Source organism: Globicephala melas, chromosome 5, assembly GCF_963455315.2.
Source record: "Globicephala melas chromosome 5, mGloMel1.2, whole genome shotgun sequence".
In the NCBI taxonomy this organism is placed as follows: Eukaryota; Metazoa; Chordata; class Mammalia; order Artiodactyla; family Delphinidae; genus Globicephala; species Globicephala melas.
Genome location: NC_083318.1, coordinates 122,438,594 through 122,462,708, shown reverse-complemented (window position 1 = coordinate 122,462,708; position 24,115 = coordinate 122,438,594). Strand labels below are relative to the sequence as shown.

The 24,115-nt window shown below is 37.8% G+C and overlaps 1 protein-coding gene across 1 annotated transcript; it reads right to left on the bottom strand.

The window, feature by feature from the left end:
• Positions 1-7,439: 7,439 nt before the first annotated feature.
• LOC115858155 (all-trans-retinol dehydrogenase [NAD(+)] ADH7-like) lies at positions 7,440-22,869 on the bottom strand. The gene is made up of 6 exons (XM_060298712.1): positions 22,825-22,869; positions 12,740-12,950; positions 12,349-12,398; positions 10,481-10,616; positions 9,606-9,744; positions 7,440-7,464 (listed from the first exon to the last, which is right to left on the bottom strand). Exons 1-6 carry the CDS (start codon positions 22,867-22,869, stop codon positions 7,440-7,442), a joined length of 606 nt encoding a protein of 201 aa, XP_060154695.1.
• Between the last annotated feature and the right edge of the window lie 1,246 nt (positions 22,870-24,115).

Sequence of the window (24,115 nt, the reverse complement as noted above, 5' to 3'; positions counted from 1 at the left end):
TCAAAAGCTTTTTCTGCATCTATTGAGATGATCATATGGTTTTATTCTTAAATTTGTTAATATGGCATATCATATGGATTGATTTGTGGATATTGAAAAATCCTTGCATCCCTGGAATAAATCCCGCTTGATCATGGTGTATGATCCTTTTAATGTATTGTTGGATTCAGATTATGGACTTCTTTTTTTTTTATATCTTTATTGGAGTATAATTGCTTTACAACGTTCTGTTTCTGCTGTACAGCAAAGTGAATCAGCCATATGTATACATATGTCCCATATCCCCTGCATCTTGAGCCTCCCTCGCACCCTCTGTATCCCACCCCTCTAGGTCATCACAAAGCGTCGATCTCATCTCCCAATACTATGCAGCAGCTTCCACTAGCCATCCATTTTATATTAGGTGGTGTATATGTGTCAATGCTACTCTCTCACTTCTTCCCAGCTCCTCCTTCCCATGTGTCCTCAAGTCCATTCTCTACATCTGTATCTTTATTCCTGCCCTGCCCCTAGGTTCTCAGTACCGTTTTTTTTTAGATTTCACATGTGTGCGTTAGCATACGGTATTTGTTTTTCTCTTTCTGAATTACTTCACACTGTATGACAGACTCTAGGACCATCCACCTCACTACAAATAACTCAATTTCGTTTCTTTTTATGGCTGAGTAATAGTCCATTGTATATATGTGTCACATCTTCTTTATCCATTCATCTGTCAATGAACATTTAGGTTGCTTCCATGTCCTGGCTATTGTAAATAGTGCTGCAACAACATTGTGGTACATGTATCTTTTTGAATTATGGTTTTCTCAGGGTATATGACCAGTAGTGGGATTGCTGGGTCATAGTTAGTTCTATTTTTAGTTTTTTAAGGAACCTCCATACTGTTTTTTATAGTGGCTGTATCAATTTACATTCCCACCAACAGTGCAAGAGGGTTCCCTTTTCTCCACACCCTCTCCAGCATTTATTGTCTGTAGATTTTTTGATGATGGCCGTTCTGACTGGTGTGAGGTGATACCTCATTGTGGTTTTGATTTGCATTTCTCTAATAATTAGTGATGTTGAGCATCCTTTCATGTGTTTGTTGGCAATCTGTATGTCTTCTTAGGAGAAATGTCTATTTAGGTCTCCCCATTTTTGGATTGGGTTTTTTGTTTTTTTGATATTGAGCTGCATGAGCTGCTTGTATATTTTGGAGATTAATCTTTTGTCAGTTGCTTCATTTGCAAATATTTTCTCCCATTCTGAGGGTAGTCTTTTGGTCTTATATATGGTTTCCTTTGCTGTGCAAAAGCTTTTAAGTTTCATTAGGTCCCATTTGTTTATTTTTGTTTTTATTTCCATTTTTCTAGGAGGTGGGTCAAAAAGGATCTTGCTCTGATTTGTGTCATAGAGTGTTCTGCCTATGTTTTCCTCTAAGCATTTACAGTGTCTGGCCTTACATTTAGGTCTTTAATCCACTTTGAGTTTATTTTTGTGTATGGTGTTAGGAAGTGTTTTAATTTCATTCTTTTACATGTAGCTGTCCAGTTTTCCCAGCACCACTTATCGAAGAGACTGTCTTTTCTCCATTGTATATTCTTGCCTCCTTTATCAAAGATAAGGTGACCATATGTGCATGGGTTTATCTCTGGGCTTTTTGTCCTGTTCCATTGATCTGTGTTTCTGTTTTTGTGCCAGTACCATACTGTCTTGATTACTGTAGCTTTGTAGTATAGTCTGAAGTCAGGGAGCCTGATTCCTCCAGCTCCGTTTTTCTTTCTGAAGATGGCTTTGGCTATTCGGGGTCTTCTGTGTTTCCATACAGATTGTAAAATTTCTTGTTCTAGTTCTCTGAAAAATGCCATTGGCAATTTGTTAGGGATTGCATTGAATCTCTAGATTGCTTTGGGTAGTATAGTCATTTTCACATTGTTCATGCTTTCAATCCAAGAACATGGTATATCTCTCCATCTGTTTGCATTTTCTTTGATTCCTTTCATCAGTGTCTTATAGTTTTCTGCATACAGGTCTTTTGTCTCCTTAGGTAGGTTTTTTCCTAGGTATCTTATTCTTTTTGTTGCAGTGGTGCATGGGAGTGTTTCCTTAACTTCTCTTTCAGATTTTTCATCATTAGTGTATAGGAATACAAGAGATTTATGTGCATGAATCTTGTATCCTGCTGCTTTACAAATTCATTGGTTAGATCTAGTCATTTTCTGATGGCATCTTTAGGATTTTCTATGTATGCTATCATGTCATCTGCAGCAGTGACAGTTTTACTTCTTTTCCAATTTGTATTCCTTTTATTTCTTTTTCTTTTCTGATTGCTATGGCTAGGACTTCCAAAACTATTTTGAATAAGAGTGGTGAGAGTGGACATCCTTGTCTTATTCCTGATCTTAGTGGAAATGCTTTCAGTTTTTTACCATTGAGTATGATGTTGGCTGTGGGTTTTTCATATATGGCCTTTATTATGTGGAGGTAGTTTCCCTCTATGCCCATTTTCTGGAGAGTTTTTATCAAAAATGGGTGTTGAATTTTGTCAAAAGCTTTTTCTCCATCTATTGAGATTATCATATAGTTTTTATTCCTTAATTTGTTAATATGGTGTATCACATTGGTTGATTTGTATATACTGAAGAACCCTTGCATTTCTGGGATAAACTCCACTTGATCATGGTGTATTATCCTTTTAATATGTTGTTGGATTCTGTTTGCTAGTAGTTTGTTGAGGATTTTTGCATCTATGTTCATCAGTGATATTGGTGTATAATTTTCTTTTTTGTGATATCTTTTTCTGGTTTTGGTATCAGGGTGACGGTGGCTTCATAGAATGAATTTATGAGTGTTCCTCCCTCTGCAAATTTTTGGAAGAGTTTGAGAAGGATTGGTGTTAGCTCTTCTCCAAATGTTTGATAGAATTCACCTGTGAAGCCTTCTGGTTCTGGACTTTTGATTGTTGGAAGATATTTAATTACAGTTTGAATTTCATTACTTGTGATAGGTCTGTTTATATTTTCTAATTCTTCTTGTTCAGTCTTGGAAATTTGTACGTTTCCAAGAATTTGTCCATTTCTTTGTGGCTGTCCATTTTATTGGCATATAGTTGTTTGTAGTAGTCTCTTATAATCCTTTGTATTTCTGCAGTGCCAGTTGTGTTTTCTCCTTTCTTTTTTCTAATATTACTGATTTGCGTCCTCTCCCTTTTTTTCCTGATGAGTCTGTCTAAGGTTTTATCAATTTTGTTTTACTCTCAAAGAACCAGCTTTTATTTTTATTGATCTTTGCTATTGTTTTCTTCATTTGTATTTCATTTATTTCTCCTCTGATCTTTATGATTTCTTTTCTTCTACTGACTTTGGCTTTTCTTTGTTCTTCTTTCTCTAGGTGCTTTAGGTGTAGGGCTAGATTTTTTCTTTGAGATTTTTCTTATTTATTGAGGTGAGATTGAATTGCTATAAACTTCCCTCTTAGGACTGCTTTTGCTGCATCCCATAGGTTTTGGGTTATCGTGTTTTCATTGTCATTTTTTTCTAGGTATTTTTTGATTTCCTCTTTCATTTCTTCAGTGACCTCTTGGTTGTTTAGTCGCATATTGTTTAGCTTCCACGTGTTTGTATTTTTTACAGTTTTTTCCTCTAACTGATATCTAGTCTCATAGTGCTGTGATCAGAAAAGATGCTTGATGCAATTTAAATTTTCTTAAACTTTCCAGTGCTTGTTTTGTGAGCCAAGATTTGATCTATCCTGGAGAATGTTCCATGTACACTTGAGAAGAAAGTGTATTCTGTTGTTTTTGGCTGGAATGTCCTATAGATATCAATTAAATCTATCTGGTCTATTGTGTCATTTAAAGCTTGTGTTTCCTTACTTATTCATCTCTGTTTGTTCACTCTTTAGTTCTTCTAGGTCCTTGTTAAACGCTTCTTGTATTTTCTCTATTCTATTTCTGAGATTTTAGATAATCTTTACTATCGTTACTCTGAATTCTTTTTCAGGTAGTTTGCCTATTTCCTCTTCATTTATTTGGTCTTGTGGGGTTTTATCTTGTTTCTTTGCCTGCAAGTCATTTCTCTGTCTTCTCATCTTGTCTGATTTACAGTATTTGAGGTCTCCTTTCCCTAGGCTGCAGGGTTGTAGTTCCTCTTGCTTCTGCTCTCTGCCCCTCGTGGTGAGGTTGGTGCAGTGGCTTGTGTAAGCCTCCTGATGGAGGGACTGGTGCCTCCGTTCTGTTGGGTGGAGCTGAGTCTTTTCCCTCTGATGAGCAGGGATGTGTCAGGTTGTGTGTTTTCGGTTGTCTGTGAGATTAGTATGACTGTAGGTAGTCTGTATGCTGATGTGTGGGTTTGTGTTCCTGTCTTGTTTGTTGTTTGGTGTCAGGCATCCAGCGCTGGGAGCTGCTGGCAGTTGGGTGGAGCCAGGTCTGGATTCAGTTAGAGGCTTCCGTGAGGGCTCTTGGCGATTAATCTTCCCTGGGCCTGGGAATTCTCTAGTGGTCCAGCTTCCTGGACTTGGTGCTCCCAGACCTGAGCCTCAGGCCCGACTTCCAGTGCAGGAACCAAGACCCCATAAGTCACTCATCCCAGCAATAAAGGGATTAAAAAAAAAAAAAGAAAACTAACAAAACCCCAGACAAATGGTAAAAAGTAAAATGAAACAAACAAAAATAGAAAAAAGGAAACATTCACTTACAAAAAAGAAACAAAAACAGAACCAAATAAAACAAAAAGCAAGAGAACACTCAAACAAAAGAACCCAAGAATGAAATCAAACAATTAAAAAACCTGACAAAAACATAAAACCAAAAAACAAAACCAAAGCAGAGTGCCAACTGTAGAATGAAGCAAAGAAACAAAAGAAACCAACAAAAATGATTTAAAAAAAAAGAAAAAGAAAAAGGGGAAAGAAGACAGAACAACTGAAAAGCAACATAGAAATAGAAATATAAAAAAATAAAATAGAAAATATATTACAGAAAAAGAAAGACAAACAAAACCCCAGAGAAATGCTAAAAACAAAATCAAACAAATACAGAAACAAGGAAATACACACACACACAAAAGAAACAAAAACAGAACCACATAAAACAAAAAGCAAGAGAACAACCAGTCAAATAGAAGAACTCAAATACGAAATCAAAGAATTACAATTAAACTATCAAAAACACAAAACCTAAAAACTAAACCCAAAGCAGTGTGCCAACTGAAGAATGAAGCAAGGGAACTAACTAATAAAAATGATTTAAAAAATAATAATAAAAAGGGAAAAAACACAGGACAACAGAAAAGTAGAAATGGAAATATAAAAAAAGAGAGAGAAACATATATTAAAGAAAAAGAGGAAGAAAAAAATTAGGCAAAAAAACACAGAACAACAGAAAAGCCAAGTAAGAATAGAAATGTGTAAAAAAATAAAAATATGTTATAAAACATGGAGATCCCAAAAGACTAAATAAAAAAACTAAACAACAAACAAAAAAATAAAGAAACCAAAAAAAAATCTAGAACCAACAACAGAATGAATCAAAACATAATAAAATTAATAGTAATAATTATGTTTCCCTGGGGTCTCCGCTGTGAGGTAGTAAATTACAGTAGTAAATTTTATATTACTATAAAATTGTGACATACATAATGATTAAAAAATATAATTGATAAGATTATATTATATTATATATATTATATAATGTTATATTATAATTATATTATATTAGATTATATATATTATATAATTGATAAGAAACTCTAGGCCTAAAGTGGAGTTCATTTCAAAAACTGTGACCTGAGAATATAAATGTTTACTCCTTTTGGGATTTATTTCTTCTGATGTAACTATATTTGTATATAACTTTAGGTATCCTTATGTAATAAGTATTTTCAAAATTTGAGATAAGGTACATAAACATTAACCCATTTTACATATGGATTAAAAATGCTTTGGGGGTCAGTTTTCCTTCATTAATTAGGTCATAGGGTCCTAACTATAGATGTTGCTAATGGATGAGGGAAATGTCTCTGAATGATGCTTAGGTGGAGACTGTGTGTGTGTGTGTGTGTGTGTGTGTGTGTGTGGTGTGTATATGCATATATGTATGTATTTTTTTCTAATAAACTGTGACTGTTTATAAGTGCTTTGAGAATTGCCATACCTAAACAGCTTGATGAAGGGATTTCACATACTTTTTAGATATTTCTCCCGTTTTTTGTTTTGCTTTGTTTTTTGAACCTAGATTAAGCAGACCAACAAACTGGTAAAGAGACCTTTTACCCCTTGAGTTCAAGCCACTTTTCATTGGGAAATATTCATTGTGTAAAAGTGACTCATAATTACCTGGACCTTTTGCAATCTCCCAAGGCAGGACTGTCCAAGCTATATGACGACCTTATATTGAAACCTCCTATTTCTGCTATGCCCACCTTACTTATTTTTCTTATGAAGTATTTTGTATGTTTTTCAGGTGCCTTACTTTAGTCAATAAAGCTTTATAACAAATAAAACTGCACTCTTCAAACAAAATATATCACCATAAAATGTTTTATAAAACATTTAAATTTTATTAAGAATTTTAAGTATATCATATATATAGATATAGCTAGATATGCCAGTGCAGTCGTACCAAATTGAAAACATTTTTTGGTTAAATGAGTCATTACTAAGTAAAGTGGGACTTAGGGATTTATAATTCTGCTTTATTGAACTGAACATTAGTATATATATTACAGTATGATTCTAGCTGCACTTTTATGTTTAAGTAGTATTACAAAAAGACATTTTCTGAAATGTCAATGTATGCTGGCAAGTAGCCTCATGACACCTTATAGGATGCTTTTCAGGTTCATCTAGTTATAAAATGATTCTTAAAGTTAATCATTTAAAGTGTGCCCCTCCTTTATATTTCACTATTTCTTTTCTAAACTAATCAAGTAACTTGTACCATGCAATGAGCTGATTTCAAAACCTAATCCAAGTTAATTTGTAACAAATGCTTTTTAAAAATATTTACATTTACATCCAAAAAGAAAGGTTACAATGTGTTAAACACTATCCATAAAATTAATATTACTGTAGGAAATACACGTACCATATCTTTATATGCTAAATCTGCTCTAAGTGGTGGCAGGTGGGTAAAAGTCTTTTTCAAAAATCTCTATTCCAACAAAAAAATCCAATTGTGTGTTTGTGTGTGGGTGTGTGTATATATATATCTCAAAATATATAATTATGGCTTTAGAACATGTAAATTAAAATTTTTAATATTGTTGACCTAAACGCCCTGCTAATTCCCAGGTCCTCATAAGATACTAAATCTTTATTTCATAAAGATTATATATCTTCATCAAATCTTGTACTTCTGCTTGTATTTATGAAACAGATCCATGGTCACAGCAGAGGAAATGTGAAAAGGGAAGCCCAGGTCACCATCACGTGACACAGACCTTCTGTCACTTAGAATCTCAAAATGTCAGGACAGTTCGAATGCTGAAGTGTAAAATGATGGTTTTTAGTGATTTGTTTCCACACCTCCCAAACAAGAACATTTTATACAATTGTCCTTTCTGCCTGGGTTAGGAAACTTCAGGTAAATTCTGTTACTGGAAATCCTTCTGGGCCTGAGGTCCCCACCAGAAAGAAAATGAATCGGTATATGAGTATATGCATATGGGTATCTGAGCTGATTCTTGAGGCATCGGTACAATTGCAAAGGCTGACAAGAGGAAAGGGGTTTCCTTGCTGAAGGGAAAGCATGAATATGCTAGGAAGGTGTGAACAGGAAGGATAATCCAGTGTGCTTAGACTTCTGGGTGCCAAGGAGAAAAGTAGGTGAGCCCTGCTCCCTTACTTTATCTCCAGAGCCTAGCACACAGGCTGTGATAGAGTGGGTGCTAAATTCTCAGTTGTTGAATAACTGGGTATATTAACAAAGTAGGTTGTGGTCCAATAGTAAAGGCTTTCAAAACCATGCTAAGTCATTGACATTTGGGGGCAACTTGAGTTTTAGCAGCTTAGTGAATGCCTGGCTAATATGGTAATATACAGAAGGCAGGAGACATATTATCATGCTACTGTGTTAACATGTCCAGGTGAGAGATTACTGGACTGAACTAAGGTAACAGTCATGGGCAATTAGAGGGAGAATCCTGGAGGAGAAACTGGACTGTGCACTATCAGAGCTTAGCATCAGTTTGCATGTTGTAGGCAAGAGTGAAGAAGGAGTCAAACATGATGCTCTGGCTTCTAGTCTCTAAAAGCAGAATAAGTGGCATTATTTGCTGAGATAAGATATACTGGTGGAAGCATTATTTTGAGTGAAGTTGATGCAAGTGGGACATTCAAGTGGAGCTGTGTAGAAGTCGATGGAAATTGAAGAGCTTAGGTTTATAAATGTCAATTTAGAAGCCACTGCCTTAAGGTAATATTTGAAACAAAATTCCTAAGAGTAGAATTTATGTTTCTTTGGATAACAGCTAGTAACTATTTTTCAAAGTGACCATATTAAGTTATTAATATTGCTTGACTAAGTAAAGGTGTATGTCGGAATAGACATTTTTCCAAAGAAGACATCCAAATGGCCAAGAGACACATGAAAAGATGCTCAACATCATTAATCATCAGGGAAATACAAATCAAAACACAATGAGATATCACTTCACGCCTGTTAGGAGGGCTACCATCAAGAAGATAAGTAACAGGTGTTGGCGAGGACGTGGATAAAGGGAATCCTCATGCACTGTTGGTGGGAATGTAAATTGGTGCAGCCACTATAGAAAACAGTATGGGGGTTTCTCAGAAAAATTAAAATAGAGCTACTCTGTGGCCCAGCAATTCTACTTCTGGGTATTTATCTGAAGAAACCAAAAACACTAACTTGAAAAGATATATGCACCCCCATGCTCACTGCAGCACTATTTACAATAGCCAAAATATGGAAACAACCTGTGTCCATGGATGAATGAATGAATAAAGAAAATGTGGTGTGTGTGTGTGTGTGTGTGTGTGTGTGTGTGTGTGTGTGTAATGGAATATTTAGCCATACAAAGAATGAAATTTTGCCATTGGCAACAACATGGATGGACCTCAAGGGCATTATGCTAAGTGAAATAAGTCAGTCAGAGAATGACAAATACTGTATGATCTTACTTGTATGAGGAATCTAAAGCAACAACTTCATAGATACAGAGAACAGATTGGTGGTTGCCAGAAGCAGGAGTATTGGGTGGGAGAAATAGATGAAGGAGGTCAAAAGTTAAAAAACAAACAAGCAAACAAAACCTAACTTTCAATGATCAGAAGAAAACACATTTTAAAAAGCACTTTGAAAACTGTAAAGTAAGGAAATTTTGTGGCATTACTTGAAGAAGTGAGCAGCTTTGTGCTGAAATAAAAATAGCCAAGATGAAATCAATCTAGTATAAAAGAATGAAGTCCAGAGGTTTTTTAAAAAATTGGTTGATATAAGACGATGACATAATAAGTCTATGAAGAAGAAGTAATCAGCTATATCAATCTTGCTACATAAGATAATCAGAAATAAAATATGAAGGAAACAGATGCATTTATAAATACTAAATTTAAAAAGTGACCTATGGGGAGGAGACAAGAGAACTATAAAAAACAGATACCTTTGATGTGAGTAGAGCAGTTCAGAGCCTTCATTGATTTGTTTAAAAGGGAAAACATGGGTTGTCACTTGGTCCAGGTCAAATTTCTTTTCCAGGAAATCAGTCACTAGTTTTGGAATATCATCTCTGCTTTCCCAACCTGTAAGTAAGCATACATGTTCTCTTTAGACTTTACTGAATGATCTTTATGTGTTATTATCTTTGTTCCTTCTCTCTCTTGCATTATTACCTTTTCCCCATACGGGACTATCCTTAACAGCACACAAATGAGCTGTATTTCTCCCATCTTAAGAAACAAAGGCAAAAACCCCATGAGGAACCTCTATTTCCCCCACAACTTCTAGCTACCCCATGTCTCTGCTCCTTTTACAGAGAAACCACTTTACAGTTCACTGCTCCACTTCCTCTTCTCCCATTTTCTCTTGAGCCCACTCAGCACTCGGCTAGTACAGCTCTTGTCAAGGTAACCAAAGATACAGACAACGGTTAATGTGAGGCCAAGCCTTGTTCTCTTTCCACAGTACCTGGTGCACAAAAAATGAGAGGCTGGTTGGTACAGATGAGATTCTTTAGAGAGGGCTCCTTCAGGGAAATAAGACTTGAACTGAGAACTACACAAGAGGTACAAGTTGAGCCTCCTCGCTTCGACTCTTTGTGTGATGTGGGGAGATTATGGATTACCCAGGAATTAGAAGTAAAATTCAGTTATTCACTAAATGTCTTTGGGGAATATGCTAAGGACCAGGCACTGTTTCCGGGGCTGGGAATAGGGTAGAGGTATAACATACCCAATCCCTGCTCTCAGGAAGCATGAGAATCCTCTCATTGAGTGCAGAGAGACTGACAATAAACAAATAAGGCTCTGCCATTCTTACCTCCAAAAACGCATCCTTTCCATGTGCGTCCAGCGCAGAGCAGCACTGGGTCATAGGTGAGTATCTCGGCTGATAGAGAAGCCCCTACCACCACGCCGACCCCGTAGTTCATGCTGCAGGATGCAAGGGCATCAATCTGAGTTTAGAATGAGGGAGACTGTTGGTTTCTCATGTCTCATAATATGTCATGGGCTCAGAAATGCCCTACATACTATTGCAGTTCCAGTAGTTGGTTTTGTTTCCAAGTCATGAAGTGAAATTAGGCTCACATGCCTTTTCTTTCTGCTTGCTTTTTTTTTTTTTCAAACTTTCTTTTTATTTATTTATTTATTTATTTATTTTTGGCTGTGTTGGGTCTCCGTTGCTGCACGTGGGCTTTCTCTAGTTGTGGTGAGTGGGGGCTACTCTTCGTTGCGGTGCGCGGGCTTCTCATTGCAGTGGCTTCTCTAGTTGTGGCTCATGGGCTCAGTAGTTGTGGCGCATGGGCTTAGTTGCTCCGTCATATGTGGGATCTTCCCAGACCAGGGCTCGAACCCGTGTCCCCTGCATTGGCAGGCAGATTCTTAAGCACTGCGCCACCAGGGAAGTCCCTCTGCTTGCTTTAAAACACTCGCAACACAATTTTAGTCATGAATTAAACTCGTTCATACATTTGTCCTTTAAGGCAGAAAGTAGAAATTAATGTGGTCAGTGTTCATGGCATTTTCAGTTTACCATGGACCAAAATGCAGGGAGAAATTCCTATATTTTCAGACCAATATCATCACTTCAGATAAGGTTTGGAAAGCCATTTGAACTAAATCAAATTACTTATACTGAATCAATTAATCCAGTTATTTTAAAGTTTAGTATGAAAATTAAATCAAATACTAAAATGTGGGACAAAGGAATCCCTTTCTTGGTTACATTTCTGAGACTAACTCCACATTTTCTGGTCATCCACGCATCCAATCATTCATTAATAGTTTTTTGAATACTTGGTAGGTTGTAGCAATAGATGTTGGCATTTTTCAGAGACCAATGTTCATTAAAGTATCATCTGGAAATCAGTAGGCCGTAGCAATATTCAGTGTTGCATATTGGCTGTGTAAACATGGTATTTGTTGCTGTGGAATAATTCTAAGTGACACTAAGGAAGGGGAATGAAAACAGTGGTAAATTAAAGACTACTTGTTCCTAAAGTACCAAAAGTATTAGAGCGAATTCAGTCTCCTAGTCAATTGTGAGCAGAATTGACTTTGTCCCATATTTCCAAGTCTCCCTCCCTACCTTATCCCAGGCTGGGGCTTTCCAATCCAGGAGATCTGACCCGTTTCTCAGATTTAAATGGAAGTCTGGTGCTACTGACTGCCACAAGGGAGGCGTATTTTAAAAAGTTGAAGGCTCCTATTTTAAGAGAATTCAGAAAGGAGAAAGCAAACTCAGGTATAGAGTGAGAAGTTGGCTACATCGTGGTTTTGAGGGAAGAGACTGCCAAATTTGGAATAGTTCCTTTCGCCCCTGGATCTCCTCCATCTCTGTCTCCAGAGAGTCACTTTGTGCTGTTTGACTTGCTGACGTTCAAGAGATGGAATCACTGTTGCCAAAAAAGCCATACATACAAAGTAGATTAACACTTAAGCAATTTGCCTAGTTGGTTGACTCCCTCCCTGGCAGTCTGATCACATGAGAGTGGTATGATATGATATACTTTGGTCAAGCAGACCTGCACATAAGTTTTGCTTGACTTTTTAGGCACAAGTGCTTCATGATTACCAGGTATTTTGCCTAACAGGTAGTTGCTTTCAGTAAAGCTGTGGAAAGTGAGTTTACCCTGTGCGTTCAAGGTAGTTTGGGTATTGTGTGGCTCCTCTAATCTTGGCTCTCACCATAGTTTCAAGATGCCCAATAACTTCAAAACTGTAGCCCAAAGTGCCGCCTGTCAATTCTTTTCTTTTTTATTTTAAAGAAATTAATTTTATTTAGTTACTTTTGGCTGCTTTGGGTCTTCGTTGCTGCATGCAGGCTTTCTCTAGTTGTGACGAGCAGGGGCTACTCTTCATTGCAGTGCGCGGGCTTCTCATTGCGGTGGCTTCTCTTATTGTGGAGCATAGGCTCTAGGTGCACTGGCTCAGTAGTTGTGGCTCACGGGCTCAGTAGTTGTGGCTCACGGGCTTAGTTGCTCCGTCGCATGTGGGATCTGCCCGGACCAGGGCTCAAACCTGTGTCCCCTGCATTGACAGGCGATTCTTAACCACTGCGCCACCAGGGAAGCCTCACCTGTCATTTCTGACAGCGCCTCACTGATGGGCTTGGTGGAGTCCTTGGGGCTGATGCACTCAGTGGCTCTGACAGCCACGGCCTTTTCAAATTTGTCTTTGTTGAGGTCAATCCCAGTGATCCTGGATGCACCAGCTGACTTACAGCCCATGATGACCAAAAGGCCAACTCTTCCCAGGCCAAAGGCCACACAAGTTGAACCACGGGTGACCTGTGGAGAGACAAGTTCCTGTAAATGTTAGACCTAGGGTTAAAATGTGGAACCTGCAAAGTATCTCCAATATTAGAACACAAAATTCAGAAGATCACTATGATGAGTTATTAGGACTGGATGACTTGTTCTCATGAGAATGCCACAAAGAGAGCTAGAAACAGCAGAATGTCTGAGAACAGAAAAGGAACAAAATCAGTATTTGCAGATAAATGAAAACTTTTGATAAAAGGTTACATCATTCAGGCCTTTGTTGTGGGAGCTTTTGCAGCCTTTTTGGCCACCACCCATAACCTCATCTAACCTCATAACAGGATTAAATAAGCACTTGGATCTCTATTACTCTTCTACACAAAACCATGCTAAATCTGTTTTAGATTTGGTTTAACTAGCATTTTCTTAATAACCATAACTCTGAATCATTTGTAAATAAATTGTTTTTTCATTGAAGTTGAATTTCCATGTTGCAATTAGATGATCCATGTGTAGCTCCAGGAAGGAAATGTAGTTAAATCAATTGGGAGATTTTTACCCTGTACTGTGCTATGTTAAACAAGGTTCTAGCCAAAACTCACTTTTCCTGCTGTAGAGTCCTAATCCTGTTTCATAGCAGGGATCAGGGAGACCTGAAAATCAGGAAACCCACAAAAAGGGTATGGAACTTATTGTGATCATTTTTGTCTTCTTTTCCTTTCTTTTTTCTCCTCCCTCCCTTCTTCCCTTTCTTCCTTCCTTTTTTTTTTTTTTCTTTTTCTTTTTAACATGCAAAGGCTTATGTGTGAGCAGGGTGTGTTGTCATATGTCCTGATTCTCCAGTTTTGTCCTCCTTTGCAGGAATTACCTGAAGAAACAGCCTGTGTGTGGAGGTCTATGTATGCATGTGTTTTGAAATGTCTGAATTTATAAGCAGATATTTAAGTGGGTACAGAGGTGCTGTAGTTTCAGCTACGGCATCCTAACCCCTCAGTTCATTTCCTGAATTTGGAGCTCTGAAGTTAGTGTGGCCATTCTCTCAAGTATCATTCAGTCGTTCACTCATTTATGCAGCAAAGTTTATTGATGGATTCTTTGTGGTCAACATTTTATGTCAGAAACTAAACTGGGCGTTCTCTGCCTTTTCTACTAGTTTATCTGCTAGCTTTATTATCTAGATCTGAGATGGAATTTTTTGTTGATGGTTGAATTCTAAATCTAGAATTTTATGATTCTAACACTGTCTTCTGGGACCTCTTTCAGCCTTCCTTATTTAATCTCTAGCAAGACTTAGGCTGTGGTGGCCCTGAAGTGTGATATTTCTGACCACCTGGGAACTGTGCCTCTAAAGACTTCTCCCTAGGACTCCATCACCCATCTGGAAAGTTGTAATTTTTGACCTTCATGTCACCCTGACTCTAAGCCTTTAAGTGGATCATGGCCCCAGTCTCTTGCTAACTTCAGATGTCCCCCCATCTGAAAAACCAAAACCAAAACCAAAAAAACTTCTCTTCCTTCCCACCTTCTTGTTCTACAGAATGGGAACTGGAGATTAATATCTATAGTGAATTATCCATATCATTATTATAGAAGAAAGTTATAGTCTAAAACAAGAGTGTCAATTTTAGGTCACTTAAAAATTTTTATTATTTAAAATAATATTTTATTATTTTGTATTTTAAAATATAGTAAGCTTCCACTTTTTAGTATTATTTTTCTTTACCCTTCTGATCCCCTTCATGATCTTTAATAAATACTTAAATTTCACTATCCCAAAGAACCTTAGGACCTTAACCAGGTCTTGGGAGATAACTTTTGAGTCCTTGGAATATCCTGTCCACTAAGAGTGTCTTTGTACATCTGAGACATTGGGCTACTCCAGATAGTTGATGCTAACAGTGTGACTTACGGTGAATGCCTGTTTTCATATGTCTGGGGCTTTGATCCATCAGCTTAACTCCTGATTCTACTGGGGTCTTGAGTAGCTGAGGTCAGTCCTGTGTGTGCTGTGTGCCTACATGACTGTTCCCACAATAGAAACCCTAAACACCAGACTTGGGTGAGCTTCCCTGGTTGGCAACACTTAATATGTGTTGTCACACATTGTTGCTGGGAGAATTAAGCTCTGTCCATGTGACCCCACTGGGAGAGGACAACTGGAAACTTGTACCTGGTCTCTCCTGGACTCTACCCTATGTGGCTTTTTCTTTTGCTGGTTTTAATCTGTATCCTTTCACTGTAACAAACTGTAGCTATGAATATAATAACTGTTCTGAGTTTTATGAATCCTTCTAGTGAATCATCAAATCAAAAGAGCATCTTGGGGGACACCAACACATCCTCATATTGTAAGTTTGACCTATCTTCAAATAGGCAAAGGCAAGAATATGTGTTCATTCAAGTAATTTGCCTTAAGATATAGCTTCCTGTAAAAAATTATACCTAAAAGTGGAGAATGTCTTGGTTAATAATATATTAGCCAAGTACTAATATGGTACCAATATATCAAGTACAATAAAAAACTTAGAATACTAACATAAAACCATATCCAATGTCCCTTCTCTCACCTCTATCTTGGTAGAAAATTCTTAGTGGAAGGTCTCGAGGAATGTTCCAGCACCAAGATTTTCCAAAGAAATTTAAAAGCAAGTGGTTACTAACATATGTCATTGACATGTACATGCATGCTAATGTTATACGTTCATAGATCTGAGACTTGTCTTGAACCTATGTCTGGGATAAATCTACTTCAACGCCCATATGTGTATTTTCCACAAGCTCCTCACCTTTTTATTCTTCCACATATTTGGACATCCCTTTCCTTATTCATTCATACATCTCTTTTTTTCCAAATATTATTTATTAAGTCATTACTATGTCCAGGCTCCTTGCTAAGTACTGTAGTGAATAGAGACTTGGTCCATACCTTCTTGGAGCTTGTGGTCTAATGAAGACTAAAGGTATAATAAGAATTTGAGATTTGGGACACATACTGTTAATGAAGCAATCATGTAGCCTTGAATAATGGAAGGCGGTTCCTGCTTAGATGGAGTAGACAGAAAAAAACAAACAAACAACTTCTTTGAGCAAGTGGGTTATCTTTAATCTGAGAATGATGTTAATGAAGCACCTACACAAGGGCTCAGTAGATGAGTGTTCCAGACAATCAGAATAGCTTGTGTAAGTGTCTTCATGTAGGAACAGCTCAGCAGGCTTACAGATCTCAACAGAGGCCAGCGAGTATGAGTGGATCACAGTGCCACAGTAAATAAATCTTCCAAATGTAAGTAATTCAAGCAAGTAGTCTGAGGGAAAAAAGCTTAAAGCAAAAATGACGAGTTAACATTTTTGATATATACAATGCATAATCGAATTGATAGGGAAAGCATTAAAACTTCCACTACCTCTTCTGCCCTCCCACGTAGTTTACTCAATACCTGGAGATACACACAAAGAACATAAAGAGGAAAATGCAAATTAGTAAATATGTAGTGAAGTGTTTGTTTTCCTTGGTTATAAAATTTTTTTTAATAAAAGTAATGAGGTAATTCTCTTGTTAGGTCGATAATGATTTTTTTTTTTTCTTTTTTTGCGGTACGCGGGTCTCTCACTGTTGTGGCCTATCCCATTGCGGAGCACAGGCTCCGGACGCGCAGGCTCAGCGGCCATGGCTCACAGGCCCAGCCGCTCCGCAGCATGTGGGATCTTCCCGGACCGGGGCACGAACCCGTGTCCCTGCATCTGCAGGCGGACTCTCAACCACTGAGCCACCAGGGAAGCCCCGAAAATGATTTTTTACTTACGTATTGTCAAAGGGGTGGTGAAATGGGCAGTGTCATTCATGTCAACACCTTTGGAAAATAATTTTCAGTATACATCAGGATACTAAAATGGTTCTTTTTTCCTGTGGGTGGTCACAGTTTGTTTAGCAACTTAATTGAGATATCTTTGCCATATAAACATTGTATATGTTTAAGGAATATAACTTGATGTTTTGATATATGTATACATTGTGAAAAGATCACCACAATCAAGCTAAATAACTTATCCATTACCTCTACCTAGTTACTATTGTGTTTTCATGTGTTTGTTCATGTGTGTGTGTTAAGGTTTAATTTAAGATCTGTCCTCTCAGCAAATTTCAAGTATACAATACAATATTGTTAACTATCATCACTATGCTATACATTAAATCTCCAGAATTCATCTTGTATAACTAAAACTTTGTACCCTACTTAAGAATATTTTGACACTTTCACCAGGTAATTCCATTTAAAAAAACCTAACTTAAGGAAATTGTAAATTCAGAAAAATATTAGTATATATTAGAGGTCATCACAGCACTAGTTATAAAGGGAAATATGTAAACAGTATGTGTAAACAAATATGTAGATAATAATAGAGAAATGAGTAAATGAACTGTAAATCTAGAAATTAGATATTTAAAAAGTTTATAAATTGTTATAAATTTGGAAAATGCTTATATTAAGTTGGAAAAATAGGATAAAAATATTTATATATTGTACGAGTACAGCTACATAAAATATGGATGGAAAAATGTAAGGAGGGAAATTTAAAAAAATCAATGGTAGTCTGTAAGATATAAGACAATTGTTGATTTTTTCTTCTCATATTTTCTGATTACCCAAATTTTCTGGAATGATTATTGTTACGGGCTGGATTGTGTTCCCCCAAAATTCACATGTTGAAATCCTGACCCCCAGTACTTCGGAATGTCTGTATTTGGAGATAGGGTCTTTTAAGAGGTTAAAACAAGGTCATTTGGGTGGTCCTTAATCCAATATGATTGGTTTCTTTATAAGCAGAGGAGATTAGGACACAGATATATACAGAGATAAGACCATGTGAAAACACAAAGAGAAGATGGCCATTTGCAAGCCAAAAGAGAGGTTTCAGAAGTTACTGCCAGCACCTTGATCTCAGACTTCCAGCTTCCAGAACTGTGAGAGAATTAATTTCTGTTGTTTAAGCCATCCATTCTGTGGTACTTTGTCATGGCAGCCCTAGCAAACTAAACAATCATCTTTTACTTTTTTAATGAAAAAGAAAACATTTATTATAAAAAGAGAAAAAAGCAATCCCCAGTGCAAAGAGAATCCCTCCTTTCCTGTGATTCAACTGAAACCCTAAAGCAACTTGGGCAATATAGAACTCTAATGCAAACCACACTATTGCATGCATATCTCTATATCAAAATAGTATAGCTTTTATGCTATATCTTGAATTATATACTGTATCATTAATTTTAACTGGAAACTGCTGCCTTTAGGTTAGCAGTTTGGAAATATTCTAATAATGGCTAGATATCCACTTTATAGAGGTAGCACAACGAGAACTCAAGCATCTGTTGGTTGGATGGAGTTGCAAATTTTTAAGATTCCTTCCAACCCTAAGATTCATTAATTTCTATGGGTAGAGTTGCTAGCTTCTAAAGTCCAAAATTAATTCCCCGATTAAGCTAGTTTTGCTGGGTCCTTGACCCAAACTAGAATGCTTTTATTCTAGTTCTATTCCACTCCAGGAAGAATTATTTCAAATTCTAACATCATAGGGCCTCCTCACTTTGTCACATCACCCAGACTTCAAGTGTCATCTTCATTTTTCCAAAACCTTAAGGTAGGCTAAATGCAAAGTTGTTTAAACAAAAACAAAACAAACAAATGAAAGCACCTAACACTATAAACAATTGGCATACCCATTTCAAGCAAGCAACTATACTGACCAACCTGCAAATGAAAAAAGTGCCAAAACTATTTCTAAGTTAAAGCCAACTCTGTTTTAAAAGAATAAACATACTTTACCTACAATGCATTCTTGGTTTTTAAAGATTTCTTTAACTTGTATTTTGATGAAAACTGTACCATTAAGAAATCTTGAAAGCATGATACTTTCTTGTCCACTTTGCATTCCAGAATTAGCATTTTTCCATTGTCAACAGCAGGAAAATCTTTTCTAACGGCTGAGAATGAGACCTTGGTTACCCTGTGAACTACAGAAGTGAATGTAATGCGTGCTATTGAAAGTCAATTTATGGAAACATTTTGCTTACCAGCGCAAATGCCCAGCTATCCTGAAATTAAATTATCAATAATGTCAATAGAAACCACATTTCTCCATTTTCCCCCACTGTCTTACTGAAAAACCTTAATACGCTGTTTTATCCTGTTTCTATTGGCATTCTCTGAAACTCCAACCCAGTGTCCCCCCCACCAAGTGTATGCTTGCTCAAAAGGCATTTAATTCCCCAAGAAATAACCCCAAGTATTTAATTACGTTAAGGTATTCCAAGTTCTAACAATCAGTCCCACATTATTAGATCATAATGAGGATACAGAAATGTCCTGCTTACTTTTCCAGTGGTGCCCATCCTGTCTTTCTCTTCATTCTGTTTATTAGTAAACAGAGGCTTTTTCTGCCTGATGTTTGGCTCCGTCTGCTGTAAATAACAGCATCTTGTGCCTTCAGTTAAATAGTCTGGCTCAAAAGTTCCACCTTTAGCAATGACTCATAGCCTTCAAGACTTTCCAATGGCTCATGAGCCCCACCATTTGCAGATCAAGTTGTGAAAAGCAATACAGTAACTTATAATGATCAAACCATGGGTAGAGCTCTAACAAAGACAGGATAATCAAACCTATTGAAAATGACTGAAAGCTTTCTTATCCACCTTATATCTGGGAATATAAAAACATGTCAGGTTAGTTCAGCTCAACACAACTCAGTAAAAACGTACTGTATGCTTCTTTAGCTGCTCTGCAAGGCGCAGCTGATTTTAGGCATATGTGTGTGTGTATTTATTGATGCTCTACTTCATGCCACAAAGACATGATGTAGTTTGTGGAAAACATGTAATTAAACATAAATGAAAATAAGGCCAAGAAAATGTAAACAAATTGGAATAGAAGGTCAAAATTTGGAAAGAGGAGTTGGGGGTATATAGAATATAGGTATGGATAACTATAGTTTATAGATATTTGGGGGATAGTAAGATATGTAAAACTTGTTAACTCTGCACGTAGACAGATTATGGTCTGAACCCAAATCACCGTTACATACACGGCTGTCTCATACAGTTGTACAGGTTGTGCATGGCACAAAGGCACGCAGTGCAGAGCAGAAGTCCACCCTGTATACTGGCTCTCAGATGCCAAAGGGCTTTTATTTGGGCAAGTGCTTCACTCTTCTGAAGTAGCTGTTTAAATACTTCAAGCCACTATTTCTTAAAATAAGATGCACTGATCCTGGAATCTCCTGGATCTACTGACTGTATTGATAGGAGAGTGTCCAGGATGAATTTTATTTTTTACACTCTTTGGGGGTGCACTGGCAGACTTACCTCCAAGTAAATTTATTCTACACAAAGGACGTTTTACTCTTGTGGAGTCAATCAGTGGAGCAGGTTTTCTAAGTCTTCAAAGCTGTTCAGATCATGAAATATTTTTTCAGACAACAGATATGAACAAAACTTTCTTTTGAAAACCTAGTATAAGCTTTGCCCACAGATATCTCTCTGAATGCAATATAGTGTTGTAAGTCCGATTTAAAATCTATATGCCTAATTCAGAATTAGCAGTTAGAAGGACCTTGTTTATCCATTCTATATGTAATAGCTTACATCTGCTAACCTCAACCTCTCAATCCATCCCTCCCACACCTCCCGTCCCCCTTGGCAAGCACAAGTCTTTTCTCTATGTCTGTGAGTGTGTTTCTGTTTCACAGATAGGTTCATTTGTGCCATATTTTAGATTCCACGTATAAGTGATATCATGTTGTATTTGTCTTTCTCTTTCTGACTTCTCTTAGTATGATAATCTCTAGGTCCATCCATGTTGCTGCAAATGGCATTATTTCATTCTTTTTTATGGCTGAATAATACTCCATTGTATATATGGACCACATCTTTTTTTATTATTTATTTATTTATTTATGTGTCTGCTTCAGGTCTTAGTTGCAGCATGCGGGATCGTCATTGTGGCATGCAGGGTCTTTCGTTGCAGTGCACAAGTTCTCTCTAGTTGTGGTGCAAAAGCTCAGTAATTGCGGCACGCAGGCTCTCAAGTTGTGGCATGCAGACTCTAGAGCACGCAGGTTCAGTAGTTCCCCTGCGGCATGTGGGATCTTAATTCCCCAGCCACTGATAGAACCCATGTCCCCTGCATTGGGAGGCAGATTCTTAACCACTGGACCACCAGGGAAGTCCCTGGACCACATCTCCTTTATCCATTCATCTGTTAATGGACATTTAGGTTGTTTCCATGTCTCGGGTATTGTGAATAGTGCTGCTGTGAACATGGGGTGCATGTATCTTTTTGAATTATAGTGTTGTCTGGATATGTGCCCAGGAGTGGGATTGCTAATATTTTTTTAGAAAAGAAAAAGAAAAAAAAATAAAGTCCATGAGAAAAGAAAATAGAATTAGAATTAGTCATTCTAACTCACTGGCCAAATTAAATCCACCCAGTAAAAGCACTACCAGTCGATCAGCCTTGACTGTGAACACCATTTTTTTAGCAGCAAAACACTGAAGAAACCCAGCATGTCTTACAGGTATTATCAGATAGACTTAAGCAGGTGTGGACCAAACAGCTATTTTGAGTTTTAATTTTCAAACCAAAGAAACCAAAGTTTATCTCAGCAACAAATAGTTGTTTACTTATGAACAAAGGCAAAAGAGTACCAATATGGGTGGTATCAGCACAAACAAAAAAGTACTCATTTGGTAAACTCCTTCATAAGGCCTTGACAAAATCTTATAGCACCTAATCTAAAAAATAACATTTTACAAGAAAATAGTGTGTCCAATAAGGTTTAATATCTGTATAAACCTTTAGGGCCCTAATCCCTTCTCCAGGAGAATTGATTGGATGTTAAAATGTCAAAAACTGAAATTTGGAAGGTAACCTATTAAAAAAAAAAAATTGAGATAAAAATGTTCATGGTCATGTCTCATGATATAGCATGTAGTTAGTCCTAATTTTTGGTTTAGAGAAGTTACCAGCTGAATCTCCCCTGTAAACTCTTTTTACAGTGTTTCTGTGACATTCTGGGGCCAAGTCTCTCAGGGTACTGTATCTCCAAAATGCTGTGAGCCTGGTTCCACTCCAGAGTTTCCAAGAGCCTCTAAAGAAGGGTGCTGATCTCAAAGTAGCCATGCAATTCCGATTTGCTTGGGACAGGGTACAGGGGACCTGGAAGAACTTTGAGAAATGTGCTGCAGGAATATGGGCTTTGGAGTCAGATACACCTGATTCAGGGTCTGGAACCTTGCTTGAATACGTATGACCTCAATACCACATTTGTAAAATGGGAGTAATAATAACACATTATGTGTCAAAGATTAGCAGTGAGGATCAAAAGCACTTCCTATACTGCTTGTTTCATAATTAGTAGAAAATATCATTGTTATTAACTTGGTTCCCACAGGTAACCAAGGGTTTAGATTTTTAAAATATTTAAAATGTAACCACTTGGGGCAAAATGACCCAGAGTCCAGGCTCAGTAAAAACTGTCTTGTTGAGATCCACTGTGTGTTCCCAGAAGCCTCTAGAATTTCCTAAGAGTTTGGGGCTAAGAATCTTCTGAACCTAGAGGTGCTACCAGATATTTAGGTGGAAACAAAGAGGCAGAATATTATCCATATGGGGGTGACCAACTGTCCTGGTTTGCCCATGACTGAGGGGGTTTCCAAGTCACAGGCTTTTCAGTGCTAAAGCCAGGACACGTTATAGCACCTGATCTAAAAAATAAAATGGAGCTGAGCTGGTCACCCTCTGTGCACCTGCATCACTACACAGGTGCTGTGATGTGAGTGTGTGTGGTGGACAGGGTCACGTTAGCTTCAGGTTGTCAGCCTTCCTCTCTCACAGCTCTGATCCCTCACTCTCAGTAACAGCCTTCTATCATGGACCTCAGCCAGGACTCGCATCGCCCAGTCTCATAATGACAGCAGGGGAGTGAGAATACTTAGTGGAGTCAGGAGAGCAAGGTTTGACTGTCACCTCTATCAGTGACTGGTAAGTGCTCATGAAAAGACACTAAATGCTCTGATTTTCACAATGAGAGGAAATTATACTGACTTCAGGGCTTGTTGTGAAGCCGAAGTGAAGGACTGTGTGTAGTAGAAGTGCCCATTAAACTGTCGAACACTCAGTAAATGAAAATTACAGTAAGTGATACCCCTAAGGTTAAGAAAGTAAGAAAAGAGCCTTTGTGTGCACAGGGAAATGGACCTCCGTTTATTGCTGAATCATTCTTAATAGCAGAAATAGTTATGCAATTGTAGTACCCAATGGCATACAACTGCTGGTCACTAGAATCACAGTGACTTTTGTTCTGCCTTAGCAAACCAAACCTTAAGGGTGGAGTTTTACTCTGATCTTTGTTTTTTCAAACACTCCAAACTCAGGTGGTACGGCAAACAACCAGCTGCAAGCTGAAACTCATCCTTTAATCTTTCCACTATGCCAAGCCATGCCAGGATGGGGCCAAGCTGGAAAGCAGGGTTGAGATGGGGTTTCTGCAGCTGCACCCTGACAGGTGAAGATTTTGCTAATCCTTTTTCAGGCGTGCTGTGCCAGTGTGCAGAACTGCTGTGTGAGATTATGCTTGGCAGTTTCAAAACTTTTATTCTCCATGCAAACCCTGCCCAGGAAGAGAATCCAGAGCAGATTTTTCATTATAAGGCAAGGGCTTCACATCTGCTCCACATAAACTCTCCATTGTGCTCAGCTCACCAGCCGAGCGTGCTGGTTGATGAGAATTTCCGTTCAAGGAGATCAGGAATTGTGGAAAAAGTATAAATCCAAGTTGTTTTGTGCCCCTCTTGAGCTCCCCTTAAGAAAAAACAGAACAGTTAGGGAAATTGGTTTTGCCATGTATCTGGCTAAGGACGAGTTGAAAATAATTTCAAGGCACCAAGGTCCGGCAGTTCTTCATTAACTGACGTGGATCTAGGGATTGTTTCTTGCAGAGGACAAGCCACAGACCATCACAACAATGGGAAGCGTGCTGCCTAAGGACCAGAAGCCAGGATCATGGCCTTGAAAGGAGGTAAAGATGGCTCTGGATGCGCTGCATGGCCTTAAGTCAGGTTCATTGATTTGTTCTCGCTTTGCTTCCAGAGTTCCCCTCAGGATTTGTCTCGGTAAAACATGGAGTAAGATTCCAGAATG